General features: G+C 40.6%; 1 protein-coding gene across 1 annotated transcript; it reads right to left on the reverse strand.

The window, feature by feature from the left end:
* Positions 1-900: 900 nt before the first annotated feature.
* enpp6 (ectonucleotide pyrophosphatase/phosphodiesterase 6) lies at positions 901-20,691 on the reverse strand. Its single transcript, XM_066649366.1, has 8 exons — positions 20,404-20,691; positions 7,823-8,002; positions 5,934-6,045; positions 5,473-5,614; positions 4,917-5,096; positions 4,016-4,153; positions 2,846-2,969; positions 901-1,729 (listed from the first exon to the last, which is right to left on the reverse strand). The coding sequence occupies exons 1-8, from the start codon at positions 20,636-20,638 to the stop codon at positions 1,518-1,520; spliced, it is 1,323 nt and encodes a 440-aa protein (XP_066505463.1). The 5' UTR covers positions 20,639-20,691; the 3' UTR covers positions 901-1,517.
* Positions 20,692-21,891: the final 1,200 nt, after the last annotated feature.

A 21,891-nucleotide genomic window follows, 5' to 3' on the forward strand; every position in this document is an offset into this window, starting at 1 on the left:
GCGCTGAGACACATCTAATTAGCACTGGAAGAATGTTTTTAATATTGATTAAAAAAAATTTATTGGTGGTGTTGCGACATCTGCTGTTCAATATGTGAATATCAGCACATGGCCACAACTGGCCTTATCAGTTTCCTTACTGAAAAACACCCTAAACTGGGCTGTACTGAAATGTTTTATCAAGTGCACGCGCAATGCAAAATCACTTTTAGTGCACGTGTTCCATTTTTACGTTATGGTTTACCTTACTTGAACAATTAGCTGTTTTTAATTATCTACTGGGAAATAAAGCACATGGATAAAACAAATGGGCATGCAGTAAAATCATAAACCTAGGAAGATTTGCTTATCAACTCCAAAGGTTCTAGTACTAGGACTTTATATCCCTCATTCAAAATCATCCAATTATAATGCTGTTACAGATTAGATCTGTGTGTGATTGCTTATTTACATGGACATTTGGCAATATGCAGGTCGCAGTCACACAGCTCCAGGGACCTGGAGGTTGTGGGTTCGATTCCCGCTCCGGGTGACTGTCTGTGAGGAGTTGGTGTGTTCTCCCTGTGTCCGTGTGGGTTTCCTCCGGGGGCTCCGGTTTCCTCCCACAGTCCAAAAACACAAAAGTGTTTGGCGACTCAAAAGTGTCCGTAGTTGTGAATGTGTGTGTCTGTGTTGCACTGTGAAGGACTGGCGCCCCCTCCAGGGTGTATTCCCGCCTTGCGCCCAATGATTCCAGGTAGGCTCTGGACCCACTGCGACCCTGAATTGGATAAGGGTTACAGATAATGAATGAATGAATGAATTAGTTAGAGTGAGGAAAAATGAAAACACTATTTCACTTCCCAAAAGCCAGAACAGAATGTGATTCACTGCACATTACCACTGCTGATATATGACCATTATCATTTTTATTGAGAAAATTACATTAGTACAAAGACCCAGAAAAATACAGATAATCATATTCAGAAAGAGTGATGATGAGAAGAGAGACCTTCCATGAAAACTTTAAATAACTACATGTTTCATTACATTTAGAACTATGCAGCCATCAAGGACAGTAATATTGCGGGTTTCACAGTTGGGAAATTAAATACCAAAGCACCCATCCATTCTTATTTCCCTTTTATTCAGACTGAAACTGACATTAATACAAACCATCCACATTTGAGTGAAGCAAATCTAAAAATGACAGTAAAAATCGGCTGTGTCACAATGGTTAGCACTATCTTTGGCGTAAAATCATGCTTCAGTTTATTGCACATGTGCAAACCATTGGATCATTCATCAACATAACATTCTCTTTGTTTCTGCATATTGTAGCCGCAAAAGAATACTGTCTATATGTCCTCCTGAAGAAGAATTAACTCGAATTACTATGCAGACCCAGACCCTGAACTTTTCCTTGTGTTATCTCCACATTTTTGTTTGTGTCTCAGTATTTTCCTGTTTGATGCATTCATTAAGCATAATTGATGAAAGGCTGGGTATGGCTACAGTTCTCCTGATAGAGGAAGGTTCTAGATCTGAGCAGACAACAGCAGCACCAGAATTGCTAGCAAACAGCAATGAAGCAGCACAGGCTGTACAGTACCAGCTGAGTTTTGCAGCATGAACTCCACTCTGGGCCAGGAGCCGTTGTTGGGAAGGGGCTCGATGTCCAGCGTCTTACACATTAAATTATAAACATCCACTGTTCTGATCGGACCCGCTCGGAAGTTCTTCTTGAAGTCTAAGAGACAGAGAGTAGATAGGCAGGTCAGAGAGAGTGTAGACCTGTCACAAGTTTTACAAAGTCACATGATCTATAGATCTCATTCATTCATTATCTGTAACCCTTATCCAATTCAGGGTCGCAGGGGTCCAGAGCCTACCTGGAATCATTGGGCGCAAGGCGGGAATACACCCTTGAGGGGGCGCCAGTCCTTCACAGGGCAACACACACACACACCTACGGACACTTTTGAGTCGCCAATCCACCTACCAACGTGTGTTTTTGGACTGTGGGAGGAAACCGGAGCACCCAGAGGAGACCCACGCAGACACGGGGAGAACACACCGACTCCTCACAGATAGGAGCAGGAATCGAACCCACTACCTACAGGTACCTGGAGCTGTGTGACTGCGACACTACCTGCTGCGCCGCCGTGCCGCCTTCTATAGATCTCAATTTGATCAAATTATATTTAATGAGCATGCTTTTTTAATGAGCTCCCTTTAGCTTCCAGACCAACTGTAGCGAGGACAACATTGGGTACAAACAATTACTTACTGTAATGCAACTGTTGAAATACAAAATGTGTCAGCCTTTTTCTACGTTGTTTATTACTGATCAGTTAATGACCACGAGCATGCTGTTCCTCAGATATAATTTAGGCGACAGACCACTCTGTACCCCAGCAGGGAGGCTGATTTGTAGAAGCTGATGTAATAGTAGGTGTCATGTGTGAACATTGTTGATTTGACACAGCAGCATTGCTGGGACTTTCACATAGATATGTCTCACTGATAGGTTAACCCCACAAAAACATAAAATAAAAAAATAAATCTGTAAAGACCATTTCAGAAAGTGACCAGTAATGAACAACTACAGGATGAGGGGCACAGCAGGAGGGCTACAGCTCCCGTTCACCTAAAACTACACACAAACTACGGGGTTTCTAATGAATTATATAGTGAGTGTATACCAGAGGTGCACAAATCAGTGTTAGAGGGCTGGTGTCAGATATTTTTTATTTGCCAGATTTAGTGAGAATACTTGAGTTTAGGAATTATCAAACTGTGATGGAGACTGGCCCTCTGGGCTAGATTTGTGCAGCCCTGGTGTTTATATTTGAGTATAGTTTACCTGGTCCCTGAGCCAAAAGGAAGCCTCTCATGTCCATAAACTCATTGTCATAGCCGTGCCAACCATGCTGCCAAGCATCTGCTGCCCCGGTGCCATTCTGCCAGAAGGGGAGCTTCGCTTTGCTCTGCAAGCAGGATGTAGGGAGATGAGTGAGATAAGTTTGGCCTTCCTCACTGAATCTGCACAGCTACTAATAATCTCTGGCTTGCTCCCCGATGCACATTCCACCATTTTCCCACCCTGAGCTTCTAAAGGCAGTTGAATGCTGTTTTTTTTTTGCTTTGTGCCTGATGACGCACCACGTAGGAGCTACCTTTTACTTTGCCAGGATTTGCTCAAAGGATCTAGGAGAAGGCTATTGTTTTTGGGCAAATTGGGGCTGTTACATGCAAGACTGAATCATGGCTGAATAGCCCAATCGGAATTCAAAGGAGTGGCCTAATCTGCAGGGGCTGCAGAGATGAAAGTGGAGCTCTGTGCTGCATTCAGAGATGACTGGCATTTTTGGAAATCAGAAGTGCTCCAGGGCAGATGATCAGCAAATTGTGCTGAGAATCTGAGAATGGTGTATGGGCTGAAGTGAACCAGTCATGGACTAAACTGCAGTGTCATTGCTGATTCACTGTTGAAAGTGCTGTTTGACATAAACTAGCGCGATCATTTTTACAATTTAAGAACTCAAATTATTCAGGCTATTATTCTATTTGAGTTATTTTATGATTTAGAGTTTAAATGAAAATGAGGGTTTAATTTTATATGGGGCTATTCTGAAATTACAATCTTAATACAGTACAGTGCTAAGTTAAATGCCACCCAGCTACTGGATTTCCAACAAAAAAAAAACCTTGTGCAATTTCCTATATTCATCAAAGAACTTAGAATTACACAGAGCCTTTAACAGCTAAATATTATATATTGTTACCATTCAGTTGACCACTTACACCATTTATTATAGCTTCATTTCTTTTTGGGACTGTTGATGTATTTTTTACGTTATAGACCTGGTGTCTGCTTCTCAAAATTAGACTTAGATTCCCTTCATTAATCTTTACTCCATACCTCAGCTGTCTGTTTTTAAAGTGGTATATATATATATATAAATATGGCTAAATACAAAATTAACCCACATTTTTTGTAGCACATTAAGACATCTGAACCGGGGAGACTAACCTCAGTGATAAACCATCCAGGTTCAGCAACAAGTGTCAGTGGTGAGACGAATCTTCCGCCCTTGTAGTGATAACGACCTGGAATTTCATGCGTCTGATACACATTCATGTTCTTTGCTGTTTTCAGGGCTCGGTACACCTGAAATCAAAATAAAGAACATTAGATATAACAAGTGAGAAGTAATTTTCTTCATTGTGTGTTCAAAGTTACACCTTACATTTGTGACTTCAACTACATCCTGAATTAAGGTGCATCCATAACTGACATGTGTCCATTACCACACAATCAGCTTCTATGGGTTCCACTGAATAATGAGTTCCACTGCTAATAGAATAGGACTACCGCACATGCCCAGAGCTAAGAGTTTGCTGGAGGGTTATGGAATCATCAGCACTGATACTTGAGCTTACTAATGCTAGTAACTTAATGCAATCAAATCCTCAGCAGTGTTCCAAAATGTGTTATTAAGCAGTCCCAGAAGAATAAAGGCTGATACTGCAAGTTGAATTCATCATAGCTCACCAAGTACTTGCTGCATGTACAAGTGCTTTAGTATGGGTAAACCAAACTGACAGCTGTAATTAATGAATAGGAAAATTTTCAGATGCACGTGTGAGATAATAATACAAAATATGGCAATAAAAATAATAATAGGTATGGTGCCTTTCATAAAGAGAGGTCTATACAATCTAAATAAGTGCTGTATCTCTACAATAACCTTTGATACTGTACATTTCAGGAAATGCACATTAGCTGCGGTGACTTGACATAAAACTATAAACAGACTCAGTACAAAGTCTAAGTGGGCCTTCAAGAAAGACAAAGTACAAAGGCCGTGTCTATTTTCTATATGCTTTTATTTATTTACCAGTGGAGTACCTGCATATTACAGTGAACTGACCTCCTCAAATTTGGCTTCTTTAGGCCACATACTGACGACTGGCCCTCTGTCCATCATCTTTATGATGTCGGACATGTTGATGTAAGCCTCCAGTTCAATGACCTTCTCCATCCATTGGATATCAGTCATCCCATGGTCAGAAAACATGATAACGTTCAGCTCATCTTGCATGTTCTTCTCCTGAAATGCACAATTACAATCTCAGTGTCTACTTTAGACTGTAATCTTAGTCAAAGGATTGGCCACCATGAGCCTACAGGATAGAGCTAGTGGATTTTGGTGTAGACTCTACAAGTTCCTTAATCTGTGCATTTCCTCAGTTTCTGATAAGTCTACCTGAAACCTCCAATAGGTGTTCACTGAAGTTGTGGTGACTAGCCATTGCATGAGAATTGTGAGAGTATGATGGGTACGATGAAGGATAACTCTTCTGAACATATGTTTTTCCACATTTATGTAAACCAGCCCATATGTTTTATTACACCACTACATTGTAATATGTTTCTCTTACAAAGTAAGTACACATCAATAAATAAAATAATAAATACGCACAGACCTTGATTTTGTGGTTTAGAGTCTGAAATGCCATGTCCAGTGCCCGGACAGCCCTCTGTACCTGCAGTGACCCAGGACCATAGTGGTGCCCTTCCACATCAATGTTCTCATAGTACACAGCTGCCATGTCTGCTTTACCGCTCCTGGTCAAATTAAATTAAATATATTATAATAAATACGCAAATAATTAAAGATGAAAATGTCTAATTATGCAGTTCATTTAGAATTATTTTGACATTCTGATTCAGTCCCAATCAAGTGTTTTATCACAATTCAGGACAGTTCATACTATGTATAGTACTCGAATGTATACCATAAATATATAAATACATCAGTTTATTATTTATATGAATGTATACCTTTAAAATGATGTATCAAAATACATCCTTTGGCTTTTCTGACAAACACAAAAAATGCTTATGAAGATGTTATGGTTACATTAATGATTGACTACCCACTTACTTTAACACACTGAGAGCATTCTCAATGGAATCCGTTAGGTTCTTCTCAGAGGGATTGTAAACATATTCCTCACAAAATGTGGCCCGTTGACCAAGAATCTCTACTTCACAACCTGCTCAGGATAAATGTACATTGAAATACTGAAAGTTATGTTTTGATATTCCAAATTTAGTCTGAAGTATTTATTAAAGTAAACTAATGGTCAGGTATGTCATCTGTATGGTATGAAACAAGTCATAAATTAAGATAGTGATAAAGATCATTAACCCATTTAATCCCAATTTTTTCAGACATATAAATGTCCTATTTATACATCATTATTAACCATTTGAAAAAACCCATCAGTATTTTTTTTTACATTTTCAAAGAAAACTGGGTGAAAATGTTTGTTTTATGAATGGTCACAATTGTGACAGGTGGGATGATATGGTGCATATGTATTTAACATTAGTCCTATGCAGTCATGTACATTCCTGTATATCCTACCCAAGTTCATATCATATTTATAACTTTCTCATTAGCAGATGCCAGTATTTCCACAAGACTGCTCTATTATACTCTAGTGTGACTATTTTACACATTGAAAAACCATTATGAATACTGAAAGCAAAGATAATAGAACATGAAACATCAACATTGTTTCCATTGTGCCACACGCATTGAAACATTCATTCATTCATTGTCTGTAATTCTTATTCAGTTCAGGGTCGTGTTGGGTCCAGAGCCTACCCGGAATCACTGGGAACACACCCTGGAGGAGGCGCCAGTCCTTCACAGGGCGACACACACTCGCACATTCACTCACACACTCACACCTATGGACACTTCTGAGTCGCCAATCCACCTACCAACGTGTGTTTTTGGACTGTGGGAGGAAACCATGCACATGTTCAAACAAATTCGCAGTATGCATTTAACAGCCTGGCTGGCAAATTACCTCTCTCCCCCTCTTACACCAAGTCTGATCCTTTGCTATCATAATCACTGTGTTACGGCTGAGCAGGACAGACGAGGGAGGTGGACGTAAACACAAGGAACACGGGCTAGACAGACTGAATAAAGACAAGACGGTATTAAACAAGGACAGACAGGAAACAGCCATGAACCGGGGTAGACATGGAAGACGCAGAGACAGAGAAACACACATCTACACACAAACAACACCAGACAAAGGAGCACTCAAACCACAGGGGTATATAAGGACAAGACAAGCCTTGTCTAGTTGTTCACTTGGATCCCACATATCTAGAATTTGACTCAAAGTAAATCTTTGTAGAAACAGTGTAGAAAGTTTGGTAGAAAAAGAGCTATATGTGTGTATAAGTGTACACTTAGATGCATTGTATTATCCCACCGGTGACTATTGTTTCCATCAACAGGTTTACTCCTTCCATGACCACACTAAATAAATTTGAGTAAATGAAAATGCATAAATCCACACTAGACACTTTAAAGATGTTACATTTCCAATGTAATTGTCCCCTCTTAACGTTAACATACATTTATTAACATTTTCTTTGAGAGTTTCGATACAGCCATCCTCTTCTTGTGGTGCAACCAGGGCATGAACAATTCTGGTCATGTGACAGTTTACGCTAAACATGTGACACTGCATAAATTTCACTCTTTCAGACACTTTCTTATTTATTTATTTGCTGGAAATGCATTGATATATTTTTCAGGAACACATTTTACAGTTACTATTGTGACCAATGGGATTAAAGGGGTTCAGCCAACTCTACTTTACGTCATCAACTAAAATGAAATTGATTATACTCATTCTAGACAATAAATAAAAAATAAATAGAAATGTTGTTTCTGTCCTACAAATCCATTTCTCATTAACTTGACAGCACACACACACACACACACACACACACTTCACTAACCTGGCCAGTAGTACATATAGACGTTCTTGCCCCTTTTCTGCATGGTTACCCAGAGAGGTTCTGAGCCTTCCCACCACATCGGTAAGCGGCTGTCCAGATTTGTTCCGATTAGGAACTCCTTCATTGTATCCTTATCCCACATGTAATTTCCAGTCATCTGGTGCACTTCACAGTGCCGACCTAGGGTAACAAAAAAAAATTCAAAGTTACTCTGTAAAACTGATCTGAATTCACGAAAGAAAGCCCAACACTGATCATTCTACGACCCCATTGTTTGGACTATTGGTTACGTTTTGCTGAGCAATATTATCACCACAAAGGCAAGGATAAAAATGTTTGTGAAAAGATAAAGCTCCACCTCTCCTTTTTTGACTCATTATATATTCCAGCTATGCGTTCCAAGGAAATTAAAATATTTTTTTGTGTAGCTAAGGATACACAACATTTCTCAATAATAGGGATGGGTGATGTTATAAATATTATAATTTCATATTATAAATGATAGTGATGAACATCACAATCACAAACTGAATCATTGACTTGCAATTTTGCAGTTCTTAAGAACATTACATGTCGTTTCAATCTAACACCTTCCTGTAATGTTCTCTAAGTATAACACTGCCACAGCAATCGTGATCACATTCTTCAGATACTGCAGCCCAGCTCAGGATTTGAACCCTGAACCTACGGGTTAGAAGGCAGTTGCTCTCATGTTAAGCTATAAGTGCCTTCTGCAGTGTCCCTTTTGACCCAGGATTTTGAAAGGGTGGAGTAATATGGAAACAAGCTAAATTTTATTGTTTGGTCCGGGCAAACTTTTTTATGCAGGGAAAAATAGAAGTTAATTCAGCATTTCGGTTTTGTGGTGTTATTAGCAAGAATAAAACACACATTTGTGCACAAGGTAAAAACAGAAGTTGTTATCCTTGGTTTTTCTGAATAGTAAATAGGTTCATGGACATGGCATTTTAAAGGCTAGTAAAACATGAGGACATATATATACTTATCAAAATGACAATTGGGCTATGTTAAGTCTCCCAAATGGCTGTAATGAACTGATTGGCTAATGGCGGCCATATTTTTCAGTTGAACATGTTGCCATTAATGGACTGGTCAACAGGTAACTCATGGATGAATCATGCAAGATTTCATTTCAGTAGGTCTATAAGGGGCTGAGAAACTGATTTCTGGATTTTACAGCACCCTCTATGGGTTAATTGACACAGAATTTGGATGGTTTCCACATAATCATGTGCCTAACAAGTACGGTACATTTCATAAGTATATGTGCAAGCGAGTTAGTGATGTGTTCAAGACACTTTCTTAATGAGTCTAGACCAGAGTCTTTTGGGTACAGGGCCATGTAAATCTGAGTATCATCTGCATAGCTGTGATAGGACAGCCCATAGTCCTGTAGAATCTGGCCAAGAGGAAGCATGTATAAATTAAATTGGACCAAGAATAGAACCCTCGGGGACACCACAGGTCACTGGCATGTTCTCTGAAATATTATTTTCTATTTCTACAAAGTAGTTCCTGCCTTCCAGGTAAGAAACGAACCACTTCAGGACTGTTCCTGAGAGTCCAACTCAGTTTGCGAGTCTATCTATAAGAATCTTATGGTCAATGGTATCAAAGGCAGCTAAGGTATCAAAGGTAACTAAGGTCAAGAAGTAATAGAAGAGATACCTTTCCAGCCTCCGTATTTAAGCGAATGTCATTAATGTCTAGTGCTATTGTGTGAAACACTCTTTAAAAATTTGGTTGGTAGTGTGTCAAATCTGCAAGTGGATGGATTGAGATGACTAACTGTGTCAATTAAAATGTCACTGTTTACAGTACTAAACTCTGACATTTTAACTAAGGAGTTTTTATGAGGTGATGTAGAGGGTACACACTCATTGTTGGATATAGATGTACTAATCTGATATTCTGGATTTTAGTGTTAAAAAAACTCATCGGTCATTGGTGTGGGTGAGTTAGTAAGTCTGTCGACCACAATGAAGAGGATTTTGCTGTTGTTAATGTTGTTGATGATGCTAGAGAAATAGGATTGTTGTGTTTTGCATATTATCGTGTTGTATTCACGTAGCCTATCTTTGTAGATTTCTTTGTGAATATGAAGACTCTTTTTACGCCATCTGCATTCTGCCTTGCGACACTCCCTCCACTCGTTTCTCCATGGTGCTTTCTGTTTGCAAGACATAGCCTTCACTTTAACTGGAGCAATCTCATCCATAACACTGACAGATTTTGAATTAAAACTATTTAGCAGATCATCAACAGAGTTGGATTGTTCACATGGTGTAGTGCACATTTTACTCATGAAAAGTGTAGATGTGCAGTCCTTTATAATCTTTTTCTTGACACAAACCCTTCTGCCCGTGAAGACTGGTGAGGCCCACATATCAAAGAACACAACGCAATGTCCTTCACAGTCGCTGATATGTTGTTACTCTTTGCGATAACAACATCCAGCGTATGACCATGACAATGTGCACTCTCTGTAACATGCTGTGAAAGATCAAAAGAGTCCAATATGGCGTGTAGTTCCTTGGCAAACCGTCCTTGGGATTGTCGATATGTTAAAGTCACCAGCAATAACAAAATGGCCAGTAGAAATAGTAGAAATAAAAGACAGCATCTCTGTAAATTTATCAATAAAATCAGCACCTTTCAGAACTACACAGAGGTACTCGAATGTTGTGAAATCACCAAATGATAACTTCCTGCACTGAAAAGAACCATGGAACAGAGCAGCTAGACCTCCATCTTTTCTACTGGCACGAGATACATTTAAAAAATGAAAATCTGGAGGAGCCGACTCCATTAAAACAGTTGCAGCACTACATTCATTTAGCCAAGTCTCAGTTAAAAGTATAAAACCAAGCCCATGTGCTGTAATAAAACCATTAATTAAGTGTGATTTGTTTGTGAGAGATCTGATATCTAAAGCGCTAACTTAGTAACTCGTGCACTTTGCCACAGAATCTCTGTCTCACATTTTATATGCTGTAGATTGGCCACATTCACAGAATCTGACCTGATCTCCCTGTTCTTTCTCTGATAAGTACTGGAATGGGAGAGATTACAGGCACCAAAGGTCCAAGCTTGTTTTGAAAACATGACATCATCACTGCAGCAACCAGGACCTGAAAAACATCACTTTTCCTCGCCCTTTTCAGCTGACGAAGCTGTGTGAAGCTCCTGCTGGCGATGGGGCTGTGAGCGAAACTGCCTTTCCGGGGGTCGAGGAGCTTGTCTCTTCCGTTGAGGTGCTCTAGGTTGTGATGGAGTGTGATTTTTCGCAGGGGACAATCTGGGGCACTGCAGTGGGGAAGTGGCAGTAGATGAGGGTGGAGTAGAAGCTGGGGTGGTTCTTCTTTGCACCTGAGGGCTGGCTGAAAATGAAAGTGACAGCCTTGTCCCAGCTGATACCAGCTTCTCCGTGGCTGCTGGGAGGTTCAGGTGGGGTGATGTGGGGGGTGGAACAGAGGACATGGAGGATTCCTCTTGGGGTTTTGGTGTCTCTGGCAGCTGATAGAGTTGGTCGTTGCCACTCATGTCCATTGTCTGCTGCTCTCTCAGGTCGTCCTCAGTGGAGAGAGGATGTTCTTGCTGTGACATGGTGTCATCAGCTTGTACAGCAGAGTTCCTTGATGATGGTGCTGATGCACCACCACCAAAAGAAGTGGATAAATAACACACTGAGAAAATGAGGTTGTCTTTCAGAGGTTTAGCACCCCTCTTGTTCATGTGCAGTCCATCTCTCCTAAAAAGATCTCTCTTCCCAAACAACAAGTTAAAGTTGTCAATGACGTTCAGTCCTGCAGCTGTTCTGTAGCCAGGTGTTTAATCCCAGTAACCTTCAGAACATATTGGTGCCTCCTGCAGGTAGAGGTCCACTGATGAAAGATTGTATGTTGAACTTGCTGAGTGTGTTAAGGAAGTCATTAAAGTTTCTTTTTAAACCTCAGACTCCTGCTTGACTGTGTCATTCTTTTCAACGTGTAAATAATCCTCTTCACATTCGTGTACTCAGCCATTACAGCTGAAAGCTTTACATTAAGTTCAGGGACTGTGATGTTTGGCTCACATTGCACTATGAGTTTTGGGTTTGTTCCCCATTAACAGTGTCATCTCCAAAGGGCAGCGTGTCGTCTGTAAGTTTGTTAGGGTTTTTTGACTGGCTGACACTTTCTGTGCTGTGTTCACCCAATTCAATTGGGTTTAGCAATTGAATTTCTTGGACCAGCTGTGGTACCAGGAGTAGAGGACAAGACTACAGAGCTATAAAAACCACAGCATTTGGGTCTACATTCAATAGACCCGTCTCTAGCTGTACTCATGGCAGTGTTGCCATCCACATGATCCTCTGGTCTGGATCTGTGTCCCTCCACTGTCCGCAGCTCTGTTAAGTCCTCAGCCCGCTGTCTGCTGCCCGTACTCCCACTCACTGTTAATCCTCGCACAGCTCCGACATGCCAATCCTTAAACTCTGATAGCAGGTTCAGAAAATCCCTTTCCAAAGCTGACATTCTCTGTAGAAGTCCATAACAATTCTGACAGCACATGTGTTGAACAAAATGATGTGGCATTTCACAAGTTTCTTCTACTGTAGCCTGTTGAAACCGTCCTGGTTGTTGGAACAGTCCTGGTTCCTAGAGCAATCGCACTACTTTAAAAAGTATCAAAAGCAGAAAATATCCAGTTTTGGCTTCGTAGTGCTGCTGACGTGTGTATATTTAAAAGCCCAGATACTCTATCACAGAAAAACAAGTACGTTTCGAAAAAATATACAAGAAAGAAATAAAAGATAGCAGAGCTAAGCAGCAAAGCGCCTGAACGGCAAGGAAGCAGGAAGCAGACTAATTGGCATGTGGCTAATATTTTGTGATCATTTTTAATCAGGAGACTCCCCTGAACACTTTGATACCTATATTGTTGGGGTATTTAAAAATATCTAGGACTAGTAGAAAAATTATGGTTTTGTGGTTTTTGCCAAATATGGCAGTGGTGTATGTGGGAGGAGCTAAACACACCCAATGAGCCAAAACAAAATGCAGTAAGATTTTTCATCCTAGGTGCCATCGTTAAAAAAATATTGGCCAAAATGCATGTTGCTCTATAGCGCCACCATCAGGCTGATTGGGGTCATTTCACTAGCCTGAGCAGAGGGAAAAAAGTATGTTTCATGTCTCTAGATCTTATGATTTGGTCTGTGCAAACTTTTATGCAAGAAAAAAATGTTCTCCCCGTGTCCGCGTGGGTTTCCTCCGGGTGCTCCGGTTTCCTCCCACAGTCCAAAAACACACGTTGGTAGGTTGATTGGTGACTCAAAAGTGATCGTAGGTGTGAGTGTGTGTGTGTGTGAATGTGTGTGTTTGTCTGTGTTGCCCTGTGAAGGACTGGCGACCCCTCCAGGGTGTGTTCCTGCCTTGCACCCAATGATTCCAGGTAGGCTCTGGACCCACCATGACCCTGAATTGGATAAGTGGTCACAGATAATGAATGGATGGATTTCAGTTTTGTGGTGTTATTAGTGAGAATAAAACACCCTATCTGAACAATGCAGCATACACGGGTCTCACAGCATTCATGAAAGCATTTTTCTGTCATGGCGGTCCAGTTCGGGATTTAAACCCCGAAACTCTGGTCAACGAGGCAGTTGCTTGCATGTTACGCCACAAAGGACCTGTGAACACCCACCATGTCTTGAGCCTCTTTAAATGGTGGAGTAATATGGAATCAAGCACCATTTTTGCAAGTATTTCAAATACTTTGAATTATTATCATTATAACAAAATTCTCATGAACATTTAGTTAATATTCTGTTTCAGGCTGACATTGGGGAAATGTTTTTAAATTTGAACACAATTTTAACATCCAGAATAAAGTTAAAGAAGCGGTTAAAAACACACCCAGCACCACAAGGGTGGATTGTTGTACTCCAGCCAAAAGATGATGAAAAAGATCTTTTTGCTAATTATGTATTTTGAGACTCCACAGATTATTTTAATACCAGGTTTGAACATATGTGGTGAAAGCCCAGTGACTAGTACGCAATGGGCATTTTTCAAACTTTCATGAACTGACCAAAAACATTTATAATGGACATGTATTTAGAAAAATTGTCAGGCTTGGTGCACTGTATAATAAGATATAAAACATTTGTGCACAAGGAAAAGACAGACGTTGTTATTCTTGGTTTTTTTGAATAGCGCCACCTTGAGGTTGATGGGCATGACATTTTACAGGCTATTAAAAAATGAGGACATATATGTAAAGTCTCCCAAATGGCTGTAATGTACTAACTGGCTAATGGCGGCCATATTTTTCAGTTGAACATGTTGCCCTTAATGGACTGGTGAACAGGTAACTCATGGGTGCACCATGCAAGATTTCATTTCAGTAGGACTATCAGGGGCTGAGAAACTGATTTTTGGATTTTACAGCGCCCCCTATGGGAAAAATTATAATAAGATGTAGAAGAAAAATCAGAGCAAAATCAAGAGTGGCTCAAGCACCTTTGGTGCTTGGCCCCCTAAATATCCATTTTGCCCCAATGTGTAGTTTGGGGCCGGCGGGTCCAACAGATGTCCATTATATTGGCTGGGCTTTGTCTTCATTGTTCATCCCCTGTGTTAATGCCTGAGTGTGATTGTTCGGCAGACTCCCTCCTCACCGTGTTCAGGCTTTGTGGAGAGGAGAGGGGATGCATGTGCCCAAACAAAACAACTACCATCAGCAATTCCCCCCATAAGAGATGCAGAGACTGGGAGAACTGCACTGGAACTGTGTGTGTGTTGGGGCTTAGTGCTGTTCTTTGTTCCACTGAGTGCCAAACAGAAAGAGACAGAGAGAGAGAGTGAGATTCTGAAGTAGCAATTTATCAGAAACAGCAGAGTTTATCACAATCCAAGCAAGTTGTAAACCTAGTCGCTGGAGACAAGTAACAAATACAATGTGAAAAAGGATTTCAAACAAAAAATTGACTGGTCATCCCAGAGCTCAAATTTCAATATCACTGACTGTGAAATACAGAGAATGCAGCCGAATCTTAAACTATGGAAAAACATGCCTGCAAATGTATTAATAGAATTAGAAATAAAATGTTCTCACTATTTCCTCTTAGATATAAATACTTCTATCCTAAATCATTCAGCATGGGTGAGCCGTCATGTCACAGCAATGAACTCAAAGATGAAGATCAAGATTCATCCATCCAGCAAAGCTGATTGAGTGGAAATGGACTAAAACCAACCTCTAAAGTGAGTTTTCAAGTGTCCTGACAGAGGTCTTAAAATTATAGTTTTCAAAGTGGCCTTCATGACCCTAAAATCAATGACACAATGCGAAGCAGTTATCACTGTGGAGAGTCCTTGTGTGGACGCATAAGAGCTAAAGCCACATGCTGTGCCAGGCTCTCTAAATGAATGACACCATTCAATTATCCCTAATCTGCTTGCCAGTAAAACAAAAAAAAAATCTGCAGTTTCACAACAGTTTGAATGATATTATTGCCCTTTTGACCACTAGATAGATAGATTCAACTTTAATGTCATTGCTCTTTACAAGTACAAGACAACAAAATGCATTTAGCATTTACCTGAAGTGCAAATAGTAGCATAGGGCAATATGGAACATAGTGAAAAATAAAAATAAAAAATTGCAGTATTGTGCAATTATAGACATGGTGCAAAATGGCAGTAAAGTGCAAGAGTAAAATATTAATCAATAAGAAGAATATTGATAACATAAATTATGTTAAATAAATCCAGTGTGTATGATGAAACAGTGTTGTAGCCAATGTACAATGGAGTCCAGTGTATTATAGAATGTCAGTGGAATGAAGAGTTCAGTTGTGTTATTGATGAGAGGAATAAGCTGTTGCTGAGCCGACTGGTTCTGGCACAGATGTTCCTGTATCTCCTCCCCAAGTGTAGGAGGTTGTGCAGTGAGTGGCTTGGGGAGTGTGTTGATGTTTGGATTTCCTGTAGTCCACAATGAGCTCTTTGGTCTTCTTGGTGCTGAGGAAAAGGTTATTAAAGGAACACCACTCCGGCAGATGCTGGATCTCCTCCCTGTAGGCTGATTCATCATTGTCACTGATGTGGCCGATGACTGTGGTGTTGTCTGCAAACTTGATTAAGATGTTGGATCTATGCAGTTCCACACAGTCATGGTTAAACAGGGAGAAGAGCAGGGGGCTCAGTACGCACCCGTGTTCAGAGTGAGGCTTGAAGACATCTGACTGCCCAGTCTCACTGACTGAGGTCTGCTAGTTAGAAAGTCCAAGACCCAGTTACAAATGGGAGTGCTGATTCCTAGGTCACTAAGCTTGGACACCAGCATGGTAGGAATGAGTGTGTTGAATGCAGAGCTGACGCCAATGAACAGCATCCGGATGTAGCTGTTATTATTGTCCAGGTGGGTGAAGGTAGAATAAAGGGCAGTGGAGATGGTGTCCTTGGTTGATCTGTTTGATCTGACTGAGAACCAGTTTTTCTAAGCACTTCATTATAATAGGGGTGAGTACTACATGAGGGATGTCATTTAGCCAAGAAGCAGGAGGACGCTTAGGTAATGGTATGACGGTGGTGGTCTTCCAGCATGAGGGAATAGTAGCCTGGTCCAGTGACAGAATAAAGATGTCAGTAACTGGGCTAACTGTCCAACACACACTCTGAGAACAAGTCGTCAGGGCCGGCAGCAATTGGTTGAGCTCATGTGGTAGAGCGGTGCTGCTGGATGAAGGGGTCAGAGGTGGTGGTTTGTAGTCTGTGAGAATCTGGATGCCATTCCACATGTGTCGGGGGTCAGAGTTGTGAAAGTGCTCCTCAACAGACTGTTTGTAGATGAGTCTGACTTTCCTAATCTCTATATTCAGGTTTGCCCTGGCTGTGCTGTAGGCCTCAGCATCACCAGATCTAAAAAGCAGCGTCATGTGCCTTTAACAGTAGGCAAACTTCAGCATTCATCCAGGGCTTCTGATTTTTACATGTTTGACAGAGGTGACATTGTTTATAAATGTGTTAATGTGGCTCATGACAGCTGAGGTATATGTGTGGAAGTGCGTGTGAGAGTCCAAAGTATCTTGAGAAGAGAGCATACTCTAATAAGTGTTCTGAAACTGATTTTGTAGAGAGGAGATAGCACTATCTGGCCACACTTTAACATTCCTTGTTGATATTTCCACACGTCTGATGAGTGACACATACTTGGGGAGCAGGAACAATGAAAGGTGATCAAACTGTCCCATGTGGGGGAGGGGGACAGCCTTGTAGACATCTTCGATGTTGGTGTAAACATGATCTAATGTCCTTAACTTTGAGGGAGCAGATTAACGCTAAATAAACTGTTTACGTAGTTCGGACCAATGTCAAGCAAAGCCTGTCGGCTGTATGTGATGCTTTACTGTCCGTATGGAATAAAAATGTTTAAAACCAGTAGAATATATACTACTAAAAGGCGAAATCTGGAGAGACGCTGAGCCTCACGCTGTGTGTTGGTCGTTTAGCTAGTCTTGGTCGAGCATTAGTGAGCTCTCTGAACTTTAATTAAATGTGGTTGCTTAATGCTACATCCAAACCTCAAACTTCAGAATTAAACCTGAAGCTGTAAAGTAGTAAAAAAGGTAAAACCTTAAGCAAAGCCCTTAATCCCAGACAAAAAGAGTCATCCACAATGAACTTCTTTAAGAAATGCAAGCTAAAGCTTTTGATTTGGCACAGTCCCCAGACTTCAACATCTGCATGAAGTTGATCTCAGACTTTCATTCTGCAAAGGAAGACACCTAGCTGGCTATGAAACATGTTTGCAAACTGTGTTATATGCCAAATTTGTTACTAAGCACTGCCTTAGAGTGTGCCATTTTAGGTTGGGAAGCTTTTCACACTCTGTCCATTTTATACAGCACCAAGAATTATTCACAGTTTGAGGTGTAGACTTGAAAGTAATACTCTGAACTCACTTACAACTGTGAATATTTAGAGCAAAAAAAGATAAAACAAGTCAGGGGGTGGGGGTGGGGGTGGGGGGTTAGGAACAGCATTATCTCCGCACTCAACATCCACAGCTTGATGTGACAATGCATAAACCACAACTGCAACTTGGGTGCTAGGATGGGTGTCCACTGCTCCATGCCTGAGTGTGCTCAGTGTCCCGACTGCAGTTAATGCAGAAAAAGGGCAAGAAAGTCTTCATGTACTACTGGCCAGGTTAGTGAAATCCATGTGTGTGTGTGTGTGTGTGTGTGTTCACTGCCATGGATGAGTTATATTGTATTGTATGTTTTGCAATAAAAATATAAGCATGTCTAAGTTTGAAATATGAAATTGAGAACATTGTGCTATCCATAGGTTTTCTTCAGCCTCAGTTATATGCAAATATAAATTTAAATACAAATCTACCTTAATTTGTATAAAACTTTCACAGGTCACAAAAACAGCTGGGGTGCACTCAACATCCTCCATAAGCTTGTCATGAATCACAACAAATGAATGCCATTTAGCGCCACAGATTCATTTCACTCTCATTGACACATTGACACTGAATGAAAATCTATTAATGATACTGTAGTTTGCCTCAGGAATTGTTTGGTATTGTCTAAAGAATTTTAAATATAGACTTATTCTCCACCAACTAGTCACACTATCACAGAGCTGATTAAATGGAAGTGATGTTCTTCCTTCTAACATGATTTGTTCATACTCTCACTCCTGAAGTAACAGTGAGACTCCCTCTGAATTTCCAGGAGTCATGTTAACTAGAACTTAAGGACCTGGGCAGGGTTTCCCAAAAGCATCTTAGAACAAAGTAGATTCTTAAGTGGTAGAGTGAGCATCACACTGAACACTCTCTACTTTATTTATTTATTTATTTGTTTATTTTTATTTTAATCATTGCCAAGGCATTTGCTTGCAAACTCATAATATATTACATAATGTTATTATAGTTGTTCTCCACATATTACAGTCATATTTGGAAGAGACACTTTACACTGGATTTTGAGAGACTTCTTTTAATTGCTCTCAATTTCATGCTACATCATATGTCTAGAAGATTGTGGACACTGCTCTTTAGTGAATTCAGCTGCTTTAAGGGACAGCCATTGCTGACACAGACAACCAATTGTGCACACACTGCTTGTACAATCTCAACCATCCTGAATATGTCTATCAGCGCCAGCAGCCATATATATATATATATTTCATTGAATGAGCTATAAGCTTAAAGTTCAACTGATAATCCTCACTGTATTAGACATTGTTAGGAATGTGCACTGCTTCACACAGACTTTGAAGTAGTGACACAGCCAAAGCGTAAGAAAAGCTGACACTGCAACCTAAGCTGTAAGTGCTGGTTTTATGAATAAATCCTAAATGGACTCCATTTCAGTGTCAGATGAGTCTGGACGTATATGTTTGGTTTTAGTGAGTTTTTGGTACATTTACATACGGTTTTGGTACATTTAGTGTACATTCAGTGGAAATTTGTGTAGCAGGGTGTGTGAGCAGTGAATAAATGCTGACCATAGGATGGACCTGGTCGGGATCCAGTTCCACTCCAATGGACACATGAAAATTATTATATGAAACCACATAAGGGATACCTTTTATCATAACACGAGCCCTCTTAAAAATGCTACTTATTGATTCGAGCATGAGGGTGTAGGACTAATGTAGTGCAGTGTGTAGTTTTCTTATAAACAGTTTAAAAAAATATTTATTATAAATTTATGTAGGGAACATTTAAAACGAACCACTATTTCTCTTTTGGCATCTTTATTATTATCGAATTGGACATTTTTGACATTTTGACATTTTTGAATTGGACAGCATATATTTGCCTATATTTTATCATTTTATTGTAAAATTATTTTTGATGCTACCCAGTAAACAATTAGCCGTTGATACAACGTTGAAATAACGTAATGACTGCCGTCTAATCAACGTTCTCTTAAGGTTGAAAATGAAAGTTGAAAAGACGTCCAAACACAGACATTAAAAAGACGACTATTAGACGTATTTTGGACGTCCATTGACGTTATTAATTGGTAAATAAATTACTTGTATAAAACGCGTTTTGAACGTCCACTAACGTTATCCATTGGTCTCCACTTAACTAACTTATTAAGATGGATTTTGGACGTCCATTGACGTTTAAAATATGTCCTTGACGGACAGACTACTTTTAGATCTATTTTGAACGTCTAGGGACGTTCCTTGTTTACTGGGTATACACTTATTAAAATATGGTTGAATTATTTACATTTTTCATTACAGCTTTCTAAAAATTGTTGGAAGCAACTATCAGTATCTCTATGTTTGTCCGCAACTAGTCTTCTGTGTTATTTTGAGACACATTGTGACTAAAGTTTTGGCCGCCTGTCTGAACAAGACTCCCAGATAAAGATTAATCCCGGTCTTTAAAGAAATGCAGTGCCAGAAATGAATCAGCATTGGGATATTCAGTTTAGGGTTTAATCAGCAAACCTGGAAAAGTGGTCCAGAGATAACAGTGAATGTGAAATCAGATTCACTGTGGATAGAAAATTAACACGCATGCATAAATATCACCTGTCATTAGAGAGTAGTAGTTTGGATAGGAGAGGCTCGGAAAGTCCGGCGTCATATAATCCACTTTCACTCCATTTTCCACGATTTCTCTGAAGCCGGAGAGACTCTGCAGGTCGTTCATGTAATCATAACGGAAACCGTCGATGAGGAACACTATGAGTTTTCGGCTGGCCTCGCAACCACACGACAGCGCGAGGAAGAGAGCGATGAAGGCGTGTGCGGACAGTCCCTTCATGGTGTTTCGACCACGTCCGTGTACCGGAGTGGTCACAGTGTCTGTGGCAGTGATATATGAGGAAGAGAGAGAGAGAGCACGCGCAGCAGGCTGTTGGGGGTTGACTGTGTGCGGGGGAGGGGTCAACCAATCAGGAGTAAGCATAAACTTTTACGGTATAAACTGTGCAGCACAGCATATCGTTGGATCAACTGTCCATGTTACATAATAACAATGGCCAGCTTGTGGTCAGTTTAACTCAGGGTCATTCGTTCATTCATGGTCTGTTATAACTTAATCTCAGTGTTAGAAGCCTATCACTGGGAGCAAATGCAGGAACACACCCTGGGGAGCGTAAAAGTCCATCACAGGGCACCACACACTCATGCAGACTCAGGTCATGTCGTGTTGGTTGTGTGTCTAAACGTGACATCACAAACTTAGGTTCAAAGGTCAGCCATCTCTTTGGACACCAAGTCAGTCCACCCACTGAAGGGTCACAGCATCTTGCGGCTGATAGCCATTGATAGCCAGCAACGGACCTGTACTCTCACCTAAACCACCACTCCTGAAGCACATAGTGCTCATACTGTGGGAGGCGCTATGTTATGGTTTTAATTTTGTGACAAAATGTTTACAAAAAAAAAATCTGCAAAGAGAGTTCTAAGGTTCAAATATATACATTCATTATCTGTAACCCTTATCCAATTCAGGGTTGCGGTGGGTCCAGAGCCTACCTGGAATCATTGGGCGCAAGGCAGGAATACACCCTGGAGGGGGCGCCAGTCCTTCACAAGGCAACACACACACACTCACATTCACTCACACCTACGGACACTTTGGAGTTGCCAATCCACCTACCAACGTGTGTTTTTGGACCGTGGGAGGAAACCAGAGCACCCAGAGGAAACCCACGCAGACACAGGGAGAACACACCAACTCCTCACAGACAGTCACCCGGAGCGGGAATGGAACCCACAACCTCCAGGTCCCTGGAGCTGTGTGACTGCGACACCTACCTGCTGCACCACCTTATTGATTTATTTATTTAGTTAGTTATTTGTTTATTTATTTATTTATTTATTTCATGAACATAGGAAATTCTCTTCCTGATAGTGTGCTCTGATGTGGTCTTCAGAAAGGGGCATGTGCATAGGGGGAGTATGTGAACACACGTGTTGGAGATAATTAAAGAATTGGGACAGCCTTTTCCAATGAGGGTTGCGAGTGTGCAAGTATGAATGTAGCATAGAGCCACTATAACACTATAAATT

This window comes from Hoplias malabaricus, chromosome 17 (genome assembly GCF_029633855.1).
Source record: "Hoplias malabaricus isolate fHopMal1 chromosome 17, fHopMal1.hap1, whole genome shotgun sequence".
Taxonomy (NCBI): Eukaryota; Metazoa; Chordata; class Actinopteri; order Characiformes; family Erythrinidae; genus Hoplias; species Hoplias malabaricus.

What these genes read in the sequence shown, in the direction of transcription:
- enpp6 (XM_066649366.1), bottom strand. Translation starts at nt 20,638, where the DNA reads ATGAAGGGACTGTCCGCACACGCCTTCATCGCTCTCTTCCTCGCGCTG. An exon ending in CTATATGTACTACTGGCCAG is followed by an intron (nt 6,046 to 7,822) that starts GTTAGTGAAGTG and finishes TATCCTGAGCAG; the next exon opens with GTTGTGAAGTAGAGATTCTT. An exon ending in AATGCTCTCAGTGTGTTAAA is followed by an intron (nt 5,615 to 5,933) that starts GTAAGTGGGTAG and finishes TAATTTGACCAG; the next exon opens with GAGCGGTAAAGCAGACATGG.